Raw genomic sequence first — 13767 nt, forward strand, 5'->3', positions numbered from 1 at the left:
GTCTCCCTGCACATCTTTATCTCATCTTCCAGCTCCTTATTATCTCAAGACCCATGCCTTTGCAACAACAAAAAGAAATCCCAACTCTATCATCTTTATTCCTATTCTGCAGCACCTGTTACCATCGAGCAGCGCGTTATTTTTGCCTAGTCAGATTCCCACAGACAGGCAGAGAGTGGGAGCACTCCCTTTCCTGCTGCATAAAGTCTTTGTCTACACCTCACCCTGATGTGCAGCACCAACAAAACGCAGAACTACTAAGGGGAGGGGACAGCATCCTCCTCAAAATCTGCAGGACAGCAGTACGTTGCTAGGAAGTTTTAAATAAAGGTCATAAGAGTGGGGCAGGGTGGAGAGACTTGACTTGCTGTTGCTCATCTTACCTCTGCTATAAGGATAAGAGGTGATGGGGCACTTCCATGCCAGGTGACAGTTCTCAGTCAAGGGCTGCTCAGGGGGGCAGGCGTCCAGCATGGCTGTACCTCAATTTCAATCAATCACCCCTACCTGTGAAATGGGGCCGATGCACACGCCAAGGCTGAACTCCAGGAGTCAGGGCCAGCCCTTGAACTACCCAGACCTTGAGCTGACCTCAAACCAACCGAAAACGAGAAGATGCTAATTTGCGAAGATGCTCATTAAGGACCAAAGCTCAATTTTACACCCAAAACAAAGGCCGCTGGGCAGAGGCAGCGCACCGAGCCCCTGCTCTCCTCATCACAGGGTTCACCCGGGAGCAACCACGCGTGGATCCCCCCGGGCCGCACCGCGGGGAGGCGATGATGGTGGGGGGCGGCGCCGGCTGCGCCCCCGCGGAGCGGAGCGCGGGGAGGGCGCGGGGCCGCGTGCCAATGGCTGCTCTGCCCCCTCCTCTACCCCCACCCCGCCGCCCGCTCTCCTCCTCCCCGCCGCTCACTCCGCGTCTCCAGCGCCCAGGCGGAGGTTCCGCGAGGAGGCGGCGGCGGCGGAGGCTCCGCGGCAGCGCTGCCCTCCGCCCGGCCCTGGCCCCGCGCTGGCACCCGCGGCTCTCCGGCAGCGCGGAGCGGGGGATGCTGGAATGCCCGGACGGTGGGGCCAAGGCGGCCCCCGTCCAGCAGCATAAGATCTCCTTCTCCATCCTAGACATCCTGGATCCTCAGAAATTCACCCGGAGAAGCGAAACGGCCGCGGGGAGCGGGGGCAGCGCCTGCCGCTCGGGAGAGCAGGAAAAAAGTTTGGCGAGAGTTGAAGTAGGAAAAGGCGCTGCTCAGCACGAGAGCGAGAGGAATAAACTAGAGGCGGATGGTAGGAACGCGTTCGAGTTTCTCTGTTCGGCGCTGGCGGGGCGAGCAGGTGCCGGCAGCCGGGGAGCATCCCCCGAGTCCGGACAGCTGCGGGGGGGTCGGGCTGCGGACCGCCGTCCGTCGGGAGGGAGGCGAGGCGGGGGGAGAGGGGGATGCAGCCCCTTTCGAGTCTCGAAGATAGAAAAGTCCCCCCCCCGGGCAATCCTCCGGCTGCGCCCCGCGCGCACCACGACGTCGCCAGGCCCCAAATGGAAGCGTCCCTGGGCCACCCTTCCCCGGGCAGGGAGGGGGTCCCGGTCCCGATGCCGATCTACTCTCGCTGTCCGCCGACTGCCCCCCCCCCGCACCCGGGACAGCCGGCTGGGTAATTGCTCAGCCCGTCCCCACTGGAGGATGCCTTAGCTCCCATTGATCGATATCCTATTACTGACTCCCGCCTATCTCCTGCCCACAGCTTGCAGGTACCCACTTCAAACCTCCTTCCCCCGGCCTGATCCTAATATTGTTCGATTAAAACTTACCTTTAATAGATGACATCTATCGATCCGGCCCTCGCAAATCTGAAACTCCATTAGCACGGAGATGGGGAGGTGGGGGGAGGGGATTTATTTCGCTTCAGAAGGGGACTTTAATAACTTCTTTTTTAATTGGTAAGAAATCCATATCCACACCTCCCTGTAAATGAGCCGCCGTGGCTGGGGTTGCCGGCCGGATTTTTTTCTCCTTTTATTTAACGACCGTTAAATCTCGGCCCGGGGAGGGACGCGGAGGGAACGGCTCCTAGCAGCGTGGGGCCGAGGGGGGGGGCTCGGAGCGGCTCCGCAGTGCCCCCCTGACCCTGCCGCCCTCTCCCATAGATGCGCGCACCCCGGCGGAGAGCGGCGCGGAGGCAGCGGTCGAGGAGGGGCAGCCAGCGGCCGGCGCCGGCTCCTCTTCGTGCTCCGCAGCCACGGGGCCGGAGGAGCCGGGCTCGCCGCGAGGCGGCCGACGGCGTCGGGCCGAGGCGAGCTGCGCCAAACCGCGGCGAGCGCGGACGGCTTTCACCTACGAGCAGCTGGTGGCTTTGGAGAACAAATTCCGCGCCACCCGCTACCTGTCTGTGTGCGAACGCCTCAACCTGGCGCTCTCCCTCAGCCTCACCGAGACGCAGGTGAAAATCTGGTTCCAGAACCGTCGCACCAAGTGGAAGAAGCAGCATCCCGGAGCCGACGGAGCGGCCGCCTCCGCTCCCCCCGCCGCCGCCCGCTGCTCCCCCAGCCCGCCGCGCCCCGCAGCGCTGCCCGGCCAGACTTTCCCCTCGTACGCTGCCGCCAGCGCTCTCTTCCCGGCCGCCTCTCCCTTCCCCCTGGGCGGCCCCGGCGGCGGACCCTTCGCTCCCTTCTTGGGGCCCGCGTACCTCGGGCCCTTCTACGCCCCGCACCTCTGAGAGCCCACCCCGGGTCTGTCCCAGCGCTCCCGAGGGTGAGGAATCGGGTTTTTCTCCTCCGGCTCGCTTCGACAAAGAGACAAAATACCCACATGCTGTAACCACAGGATTTTATTAGCACGTTTGATACGTAATTATAGGCTTTGGAGATGGAGAGAGTAACCCTCTGTACACACGCCTGACTCTTAATTCTTCTCCAAGTTTCTCTTTCCAACGTTCCTCGTTGCCACCTGGCTTGCCAGCACACGCCTCAGCCCCGGGGAGCTCGGAGCTGCCACACTTTGTTCCCACTGCTGCTGTCCTGGTGCTGCTGACCACACTCAGCTGGTCCGATTTCCAGGGATGCTCACACACAGAGACGTCCACGACTTTTGCTGCTCCGGGGACTGGTGCATGACTCATTTATATCAGATTTCAGATCCCAAACCTGCAAGCTTGGTTACCTGCTAAGAGTTCTCTCTTCTGTGCCATCAGGCGATGTGCAGAGTCTGCTCGGGCAGTGGGAAAGTATTTGATTGCTGCTAATATGCATCGCCCCTCTGTCTTGCATTTCACTCCATCCCCATTGACTTCAAAGGTTTGAGATGAGTTGTCCAAAGATCATTCCTTTTGCAGAGAACGGTTGTTCTTGGAACAACAGTGCCAAATGAGGCACAGTTGAAAATGTAAATCAGAGGAAATGATTGCAGTATTCATTTCTTTAAAAATGGGGCATTTGTGGTAGAAAATAAGGCAAACACAGAATTTCCTGCATGCAGAGACCTATTTTCTGTACCAGAGAAAAAAATGCGTTTTGGTGCTCTTTTGGTTTTTTTTTGTTTTTGCCTTCTGAAGCATTTCTTAGAAGGGAAAATCGTATTTCATCTTCATTGTTATGAGCATCGGAATGAAAAGGGACTTTAGCTGGGGGCTGCTCCCTCCTTGAATGCTGGGAAGTCATTGGTTTAAAATAAATCCGCCTCGTGCGGCTTCACAAATCATTACAACCCATGTGCATCCCCTCGGTCACATCACGATGCTTTCAAGTACGCGTTGGCTCTCCAACCAAAAAGCTCATTAATCCTATCTATCTCTTGTGTTTGTCTAAATAAAAAGGTTGTGCTGTTTTTCTTTCTTTTATTATTATTATTATTTTTTCTGTTTTTGAAGTTACCCTGTGTTTAATTGTTTGTAATTGTGCTCGGACAGAGTGGTGTTTGCATTCCTCTGTGGGATTTTTACGTTTCTTGAGCCAAGGTGCCCTGCAAGGCTCAGTGCAGGAGAGCTGAGGTCCTGCTGTTACCTTCCCATGCCCAGAAGGAGGCAATCTGTGTCTTCCCAATTATTGGAATGCTGTTAACAAAGCACAGGGTTTGCCGCAGGTTATGACTTTGGAAGTCACAACTCTGCTTTATGAGTATGTTTACTCATTGCTTAATTGCAGTAACATTTTCACTCTGATTGGGTATGAATTACAGTTACAGCAGCTCATCCCTGAGCTCCATCCGTGCTCCTGACTGGGAGAAACCAGACCGAGATCCTCTTGGCCTCCTGGCAGCCTGCTCCTAGGGGCTCACATTGCTGTGTGTGCAGACACCTCTCTGGGTTTCCTTTGTCACTGAGATGTTCCCAGAGCACAGGCCCGCTGCTCACCTGCACTGCTCTGAGATCTTGGGGAGAAGTTCTTCTGCCCTTGCCCTTGTGATATGGTCAGCTCTCCTCCTTAATGAGTGTAAATTGTAGAAAAACCAGAGAAAATTACAAATTAAAAAATGCAGCAGTATAACTTGGTGTGCAATCTTGATGTTTGCAAGCATTTTAAAGGCTTTTGCCTTTAGCTTTATGAGAAATCTGAACTTGATTGCTGTGCAAGAAAAGCCAGCCTTTCCCCCGACCCCATTCAGTCATATCTACTGCTCTGGGTTGATGAAAAAGTTTTACATTTAGTTTCAGAGAACACATCACAATTCCTATGGTGTATCACTTGCACCTTCTCCTTGTGCATGGCAGTGGCACTGCAGACCTCACAGCACTGGCCCCAGGCCACCAAAACTCCTGGCTCAGCTCTGGCCAAGCACTCACGCTGATGTGTCCCTCCTCTTATCCCATGTCCCTTGGCTGGTGACCCCTTTGGCTTCTCTTTGTGACTGGCCACTACTGTGTCTGTGATTCAAACCTCAGCCCTGGAAACAGCAATTGCTGCTGAGCTCTGAACTGCCCAGATTGTGCTATTCGCACCAGTAACACTTTTAGAAGTGCCCCACTGAGTATCCATTATCTCTAGCAGTTCTGAATACGGAGTTGTGCAATATTATCAGCCGTAGACAAAAATTGACTTTGCTCACAGCTGAATATAGATGTTAAAGAGAATCACAAGTAAGACCCATGTGTAAACTGCAAAAATCGCATCTATGTGTTAATTTAGAAGTTTTGAATTAAAATGCTCCAGAGAAAACAGGAAAGTTAGTGGCTAATCTCATTCCCCTTGTATCGACTGTAACAACAGCATGGGCAGTGAGCAAGGCCAGCTGCTGGGCATATTTGGGTCATGCATCCCCATGTAAGGCTTTGCTCACTATCTTGATTTCTATTCCAGAACACAGCATAGCAGCTAGGGCACCAGCCTGAAATCCTTCTCCTGCTGTGGCAAACGTGTGGTGCTTCATAGGGAAACAAGAGAGCATCTGCTGTGCTTCAGCAGTACAAGTTGGTGTGTGGATAAAGGAAAACTTTTGACTCACACAGTGTTCATCTTTGGACCAAAAAAAAAGTAAGTCTTGTTTTTTTTACTTTCTCTGCAAAGGGAACAAAAATATCAGTGGTCCAAGCACAGAAGCATTCTGGTAATCAACTTCATTTAACTCGTTAATGAACAAAGTACCTGGGGGACAACCATGACCAAAGCTAGGGAAATGTTGGAAACGTTTGTTTAACTGGACTTCTAGGAAACAAACAAACAAACCGTTTCATAAAGTTGGGTTGAAGCAGTGGTGGAGCACCTGGTGGAAGGCAGGGCCAACCCAGGGCAGCTCAGGTGCATGCAATGCAGTGCAATGACCAGAAGGGCTGGAGCCAGGATTCACCCCTTCCCAGACCTCATTTAAGGGTTGGTGGTGGAGCTGAATGTTTCTCTTGCTGGAGATTCCTGCTTATGTGGGGCTTTCTGAAGGTAAGCAGCTTTTTTTTCCCTTTGTTTTTGCATCTGTAGCCGTAGTATTTGGGCTTGTCTTCATTTGCTGTAGCTGAAGACTTTGCCACCCTGTTATTATTGCAGTACTTTCTGTCCCATTACATCATTTCACTAGTTAAACCTACTGAAAACAGGAAGATGAAATACACCTATTGAAATGTCAGTGTCCAAGCATTTTTAGTGAAGAAAATCAGTATTTATTGTGCAACACAAAGCTTTAGGAAACGTAGCTGAAGTATAGTTGCTGCCTAGCAGCCTCTTCCTTCTTTCTCTTTCATTTTATCCTGCTCTATCTTTTCCTTGTTTGCTTTCTCTTAAGTTATTACATACTGGAACGTGTGTAGTGAGTACTTAGCTCTCTACATGCAGGTCTTGGAGCTGAGGATGGATTTCAAACCCCTGCTCTACACATGTGGACTTTTCCTCCCCAGCTCAAGCAGACCAATGGATCCCGGCAGGCCCCACAGGACCCCTCTGTTCAGTGTGGGGCAGATGATGCATAGGGAGGTGGCTCTGGTTGTTCCTTTAATCAGCTGCTAGATGTGTTGCTATCAGTCTCCTTAGGCTGAACTCCTGCCAGGAGTTTTTCTGCCTGTTTTGCATGAAGAAGTCCGAGCCTCCTTCACAGATGTGGGGAATCTCATTCTACGCTATTCTCCAGGATGTATGTATGGTTCAGCAACATGGTATGTGCAAACTCAGCCTTGGTCCTCCTGATCCATCAGCTAAACTCTTTTTGTTACTTACCTCATTTCATAAACCACTGTTTTGTTGAGCTGTTCTATATGTAAAACTATGGGTACCATAACTGGCAACCTGCCTGTCCCACTGCGTATTCAGGAAAGCAGTGAAAGTTGAGGTGCCCTGTGTTTATTGCAGACCTCACAAAACCCATAGTTGGTCTATCATCAACCTGCAACGTGTCCAGGTGGGTCAGGCAAGGCACACATACTATCAAGAGCAAGATAACTACAAGCCCCAAAAGCAAACCCTTCAATAAATGCACACCCCATTCCCTTATGCCTCCGAACACACTTCTCAGCCAGTCCCCGATGGGGTCGTCCTCCACTCGGATCTTCCCGTATGGTCTCGCAGGGCTTTCAGCGCTTTATGGATGGATACACTGTGGTCGCTAAGATTGAAGCAACACATTCCCTCTAGGTCTTCACATCCATGCCCCTGTGCCAAGAGCAAGAAGTCGATGGCTGCTCTGTTTTGCAGCACCGCATGTCGAATGCTGTTTGTGTCCTCTAGCATCGCATTCAATATTAATGTTGTTAAATTTGCCTGCTTAACTGACCAACATGCTAGGCGTTCTATCTGAGCCAAGCTCTGTGCTGCAGCAACCCCAGGGGCGAAAAATGATGCGAATATCCGTGCTGTGGCACTCCATAACTCTATCTCGTCGTTACAATTCTCCGGGAGAGGGCTCGAACGCTTTCGGCAACGATAGTGACCCGTGATGTTCGGGCCATACTGCATCCATGTCGTGAAATTCGGAGACAGTAACGTCAGTTCCCCTAGGTAACAGGGTCCTCCTAAGGCATTGTGCGGGATGCCCTGCCAGGCTCTATCCCCACAGATCAAGAAGATTCCAGGGGGTAATGCCTTAGCCGTTTTGTTATTCCATAGCGCCTCATTGGCCCCCTTTTTGAAAGTGAACCCATACCCATAAAAGTCCCAAACTGCCGTACAATTAAATAGGGATTCATTGCCAGAAAGGACATTGCCAGAAAGGACCCCACCCTTTGACAAACAGGTCGTATTGTACTTTGTGAAGACCCGTGTTTCATTTTTGGTATACCCGCAATAACCCGAAGTAATGGAAAAAGCCTTCGTGTTCATAGGACTGACCACAGTCCAAGAGGTTTCGTTGTATGGCTCCAGTCGTGGATCTGTGCCTACCCACTGGGCAATTAAGGCCTGCAGTTGTCCTTTCAATCCCTCAGAGCCGTTGAATACCCCGTCAAACAAGTCGCAGGTCAAAAAGTCACCTTCCTTCCAGCACGCTGACCCAAAGGTAATACAGGTACGTGTGCCATTATGCGACCCATTCCGTACCTTCTGTGACCCCAAGATATCTAATTCTTGTGGATCCCATGGGAGAGACACATTCAGAGATTTTATCAAACATGCCGTTTGGTTTGCTAGATCGATGTCGTTACGGCAAGCGGAATGGTTTGTGGTGTACCTCGCAAAGGCTTCTAACGTGTATTGAGGGATACCTACCAGGCAGGTGCGAAAAGGCGATGTTGCCGATTGTAAACTAAGGCAAAAGTCATTTTGGCCCGTCTTATTTGCCCAAGTAACCCACAAATTCCCTGGCTGTGGCATGAAGTGTGTGTCAGCGCCCGTCCCCGTGACCCCACATAGGATTAATAAACAGACAAACACTGTAATTCCATTAATTCTCGTCGGCAGCAAGGGTGTCTTCTCCGGATCTTTCTTGCTTGTCTCCGACGGCCTCTTCTTCAGGTCTTTCTTGCTCGTTTCCCCAGGGTATCCAGTTAGAAATGCCTGCAAAGGGAGAGCTCGCCTCATCTTTTCCAGTCACATTACTTTCGCGACTTAGGTCCGGTTTGACCTTTCTGGAGGGAATCCAGATAATTTTATCCGTCTCACCATTCTTAGCCGCTGCGTAACCCCGGCCCCAGACCAAAACGTTCCATCCCTTTTCCCACTCACCCGCTTCTGTACGTATTTTGACCGGTGGCCCTTCTGTAAGGATGGTTGGCTTCCAGTGTTTCTGCATCGGGGTTCTGGCATTCTCACCTCGCTCAAAGTGATTTAACGCATACAATGCTTTTGCTAGTATTTCTCCCTGCTTATTCGTTGGAATCCTTCTCATAAAGCCATCCCCTTCCGCAAGCACACGGATTTTGTCCTTCAAGAGTCGGTTAGCTCGCTCCACCATGGCCTGACCCTGGGAGTTCCCAGGTATCCCTGTCGTATGCGTTATTCCCCACCTCGTAAGCCATTCCCGCGTAGACTTGGAGGTGAAGCACGACCCATTATCTGTTTTGATTGCTTTGGGCTTTCCTAACGCGGCAATGGCCGTGGCCCAATGATGCTGCGCCGCTGCTGACGTGACACGACCGTGTTGGGTCGCTACCACTACTGACGAAGCAGTGTCCACGGTAACAGCTAGCCAAGAGCGCGCTGCCATTCTAGGCTCGAGCGTAAAGTCTGTCTGCCATATCTGTAAGGGCCCCAGACCTCTAGGGTTTACCCCGGCCTCCAGCGCAGGGGCCGAATTGCAATAAGGGCAAGCCTGAATAACTTCCCGAGCCTGTTGCATAGATATGTTACATGCCTTAGACAACGCACGAGGCCCGATGTGGAAGGCCGTATGGAGGTCTTTGGCTTCCCTTAGTGGGTATGCCCGGAGGATGGCCTGAGTGTCCGCCACGGTATTTCCCTCTGTAAAAAACCCCGGTACATCAGAGTGACTGCGCACATGGAGGACTGCGACCATAGCTGTCCTTTGGCTCAGCGCATCCTCTAGGATAAAGGCAGCCGTCGTAGACGGAACCCCCTCTTGCCCCATCTTGAGTAACATTTTCGCAACAAACGCGGAGTCAGTTACTACATTGGTGGGCGTCGTCGGCCACAACAGAAGCGCCATGGCTACGGCACGGGCCTCTAACTGTTGTACACTTGCCTCCGGATCAACAGTCTCTTTTACTTGCCACTCAGGGCCTTCCCTCCAGACCATCACCCCTTTATGGGTACTTGAGGAGGCGTCGGTAAAAACCGTGGGCCCTATCACAGGGCAATCAGTAACTCTCACCTTCAGGGAGACGCACAACGGTCGCGCGATATCAAAAATAGGTGGCGAATCGCCACTCCTTATTTTACCCGCAAATCCCCTAAGGGCCAACAAGATCCCCTCTGGGAACGGAAGATCTTCTCGGAAACACGCGGGCAACAGAAGGGTCTCAACATCCTTACCGAAGGTTCTCACAGCCGAGGCGCGAAGCTTGGCGATCAAGAGAGCAAGCACCTCCAGCCAAGCGGTGAACGCTCTAGTGGGTTGGGTGGAGAACACCCACAAGCATGGTTTTGGGTGCGTCGACAACCCCTGCCCTAGGACCCCTACCGCCCCTTGTTCACATCGAGAAACTGCTCCCTCTAGAGGCAGGGTAGGGTCCCAGCGCTCCAAGGCAGCAGTAGTGCCGAGTTGTACAATCTCACTCCATGCTAATCTCATGTCCAGGTTCCACTCTCTCTCCTCATTCGGATCGGACCCTTTCAACTGTTCGTAAAAGGGGCTCATCAGTCGTGGTGGGATCCCTAACGCTGGTCGGATCCACTGGAGGGATCCCACCAGTTTCTGAACATCCCACAAGGTGGAGATCTTCGGTTCTGCTAGTAGGCCCGCTGGAGTTACATAGGTACTTCCTAACCGATAGCCAAGGTACTCCACGCCAGGTTCTCTCTGGATCTTATCTGGCGAGATGGTAAACCCCGCCCCTTCTAGCACGCTTATAATCTCCTTTCCGGCCATTTCCAACTTCTCGCGATCGGAAGCAGCTAGCAGGAGGTCATCCATATAGTGCAGCATGCACAAGGATGGGTGCCTACGCCGAAGGGGTTCCAGTACCCGCCCCACAACCAACTGACAAATGGTGGGAGAACATGCCATCCCTTGAGGCAAGACCTTCCATTGGAATCTACGCGCAGGAGCCTGGTTATTGACAGAGGGAAGGGTGAACGCAAAGGCCTCACGGTCCTGCTCCGCGAGGGGAATAGAGAAGAAACAATCTTTGAGGTCTAGGACCATCAGAGGCCAGCCACGCGGGAGCGCCGAAAGAACTGGCGCCCCCTGCTGGACTGCCCCGAAAGGGATGAGTTTAGCGTTAACAGCGCGCAAGTCATGCAACAAACGATAGGATCCAGAGGCCTTCCGGATCACAAAGACAGGTGTATTCCAGCAGCTAAGCGAAGGTTCTATATGTCCTAATTGTAATTCCCTTTCAACCAAATGTATCAGCGCTACAAGTTTAACTTCGGGGAGGGGCCACTGATCAATCCACACAGGAGTGTGGTCTGGCTTCCATTTCAATGGAATAGCCAGATGTAGCGCTACAGTGAGAACAGTGGCCCCTTTTATAAATTTGTCAAGCGGAGCCCTAGGCCCTGCAAACAATCTCTCCCTAGGATGCTCCCTTTGACCAGAGCTACCGCCGGGAAGAGAAGCAAAGGCCGCTCCAAAGAACCATCTCGATTTATGACCCCTACTTCAATCATTTCTCGGGATTTCCGCATAGGGATTCCCCCTCCTATCCCATAAACTTGTGTACTCGCAACTTCCATCAATGGCCAGTCAGTGGGCCAATCCTCTTCTGAGATGATGGTAACATCAGCCCCAGAATCCAGCAACGCAGTGATATAAACCGTGCGTTGCTTCACTGGGTGACTGCCCGTGTTAGTCATTATAACCCTGACCAGGGGGCGATCCTTGTGCTCCATGGTCATTGCCAATGACACTGTGGGCTGAGCAGATAAAGGCCATGATCCTGAAAGGGATCTCTCTCCCGACCGACGGCCCTGAGTTAAGCCTTCATCCCGTGAGGGAGGCTGAACTCTTCGACATTGTTTGGCGGTGTGCCCTGACCCGCCGCATAGCTGGCATCAATCATGGTTACCCCCTGATCTCCTTCTTTTAGGACATTGCGCCTGGTAGTGCCCCGGGGATCCGCAGGAATAGCAAAGCCCCCGGGCGCGACCACCCGATCCACTCTGCCCACCCTCTCCTTGTTTGTTAATTACCGCCATGACTAAGGGTTGGATGGCCGACGACATGGCCGCCGCTATTCCCTGGTCCGTGAGGGGGGTAACCTTCTGTCTGTCTAAAACATATTTAATTATCTCTCCTGGTGTCGTTAATGTGGAGGGCGCTGCTCGTATAAGCTGTTGGACATCTGGGTGTGACTTCTGTCTAAAGCAGTCAATAATCACGGGGGCTCGTGCCGAAGATGGAAGATCCGACCCCTCAACCGCCTTTATAAGGCGATTGGCAAAATCCACAAAGGACTCCGATGGCCCCTGTGTGATGTCTGCCCAAGGGTCTGTAGGCTCCGCTAACCGGGCGACTTCTCTGAGCGCCTGGAGAGCCGACGCCGTGATAGCAACCAACTCCCCCGGTCTCAAAAGCGCAGCCTGGCCCTCAGGATTCCCGGCCATTCCCTCCGCTAGGCCCTTTAAGCGATCCAAGTTAGTTCGTTCCCCCCGCCCCTGACCATTCGCTGGATGTCGAGGGTCTCGGGTAGCCGCCGCTATAACCGTCTGTAGCTGGACGTCCCAAGCGTCCGACCACAGGGCATATTGGGCGGGGGCTAGTATGACCCTCATAAGATTCGTGACGTCATGCGGCAGCAGCGGGGAAGACATAAGAGCTTCCACTTCTGCCATAGTGATTGGAGATCGTAAGCCTTTGGTCCTGACCGTGTCGGCCAATCGCGTAATCAATTTTGGCTCCAGAGGAGTCCAAGCCGGTCCCTCTGTTTTTATCACCACGGGCATGGCCACCACGGGCGGGCCCGCCATTGTAAGCTCCTCCCTAATCCTTGCCCAATCAGTCAAGGCTGGCCCAGGGGCCGAGTCAGGGCACCCTGGCTCCGCCCTTCGTTCCACCCCTCGGGGCGGACCGTCCCGCCCCACCGGTGACGTGGCTACACTCTCCCCCTCCGGCCCTCCCAACCCCTCCAGAGAAGGATACAGGCCACTCCCCACATAAGGAGGAGGGGCTGAGGGGGCAGCAGTGGCGCAACTGCAGCCAGCATCTGTTCTGCAACGACAACAGGATGTGCCAACGGTTTTAGGCGCGGTCGCCTCAACGGTTTTTGCCGCGGTCGCCTCTCCCGGCACCATCTTCGTTTCTTGCTGCGCAGCCATTTTCTCTTTCTCCTCATCGACCTGAGGCTCAGTAGTTGGCTTTCCTGTGGGACATGTGGGAGAGACCTTCCCTCCCCCCAAGCCCAACCAAAACTTCGCTTGTTCAGATGTAACCTGTTCCTCTCGTGCTGCCTTCAGCGCCCCCAAGACCAGTCCCCAGGTTTTCAACTCTCCTGACTTCCCGAGTACCATCGCCCGCTGGGAAAGCGCTGCGGTGATGGGATCCCAGGACCCCGGGGAATACAAATCTGAGGGAGATGTAAGCAGTCCCTCCTTTTGTAAAAGGGACAACATTGCCCCTATTTCCTTCTTAGAAGGAGAAGTTTTCCCGCAATAGGTCTTACACGCGGACGAAATCACCTTTATGACGGCATCCATGTTCACTCCGCCGGGCATTCTCTCTCCCGCGGATCAAGCAGCCACCGGGCTTCTCTTCCGATGGTTTCCTGGGTCCTCGGCAGGTTAAGCAGGCTCCCGGCCGTAGAGCCCCCTCCGACGCTACCCAGCTTCCACTCTCCTAAGCCGCAGCCCCCTCTTCTAGGGTCATCGCCTCCTTCCCCACGGGAGACGGATGAGAGCAGGATCGCCACGCCGCCTGTGGCCGACCACTATTCCCTAACGATCACGTCGGGGTCACCAAATGAAGCCTTCCGCCTGCGAAAGACCTCATACAGGTGTTCGCAATCGTTAGGGACTCAACGGTCTGTCCATCTACCTCGGTGCACACCAATGTGGTGGGTGGTAAAATGGCGTTTATTTGATCGCGACAGGAACTTATATAGCCTTGTACATCTTCGTCTACGCCCCTCTAACTTTGCGTAAGCACTTGTGTTACAACTTCCTTATCTGGTTACTACTAGCAACTACTCGAGGGTGGATTGCCTTAGGGCTACTACCTGACCAATGAACATGTGGAATGCCTTGTTTCTTCCTTATTTGGTCTATCTTGTTCTTCTCCCTTATCTTCAGGCCATTTGTTGCCATGGTTTCCC

General features: G+C 53.1%; 1 protein-coding gene across 1 annotated transcript; it reads right to left on the reverse strand.

Moving 5' to 3' along the window:
- Window positions 1-6052: 6052 nt before the first annotated feature.
- On the reverse strand, window positions 6053-13537 carry LOC122160219. The gene is given in 4 exon segments (XM_042818572.1): window positions 6053-6958; window positions 6961-8025; window positions 10494-10496; window positions 11026-13537. Coding segments are annotated over 4 exon segments (2757 nt in total). The 5' UTR covers window positions 12428-13537; the 3' UTR covers window positions 6053-6671.
- Between the last annotated feature and the right edge of the window lie 230 nt (window positions 13538-13767).

Source organism: Centrocercus urophasianus, unplaced genomic scaffold, assembly GCF_019232065.1.
Source record: "Centrocercus urophasianus isolate 14NV4802_14NV808 unplaced genomic scaffold, USGS_Curo_1.0 seq_17, whole genome shotgun sequence".
In the NCBI taxonomy this organism is placed as follows: Eukaryota; Metazoa; Chordata; class Aves; order Galliformes; family Phasianidae; genus Centrocercus; species Centrocercus urophasianus.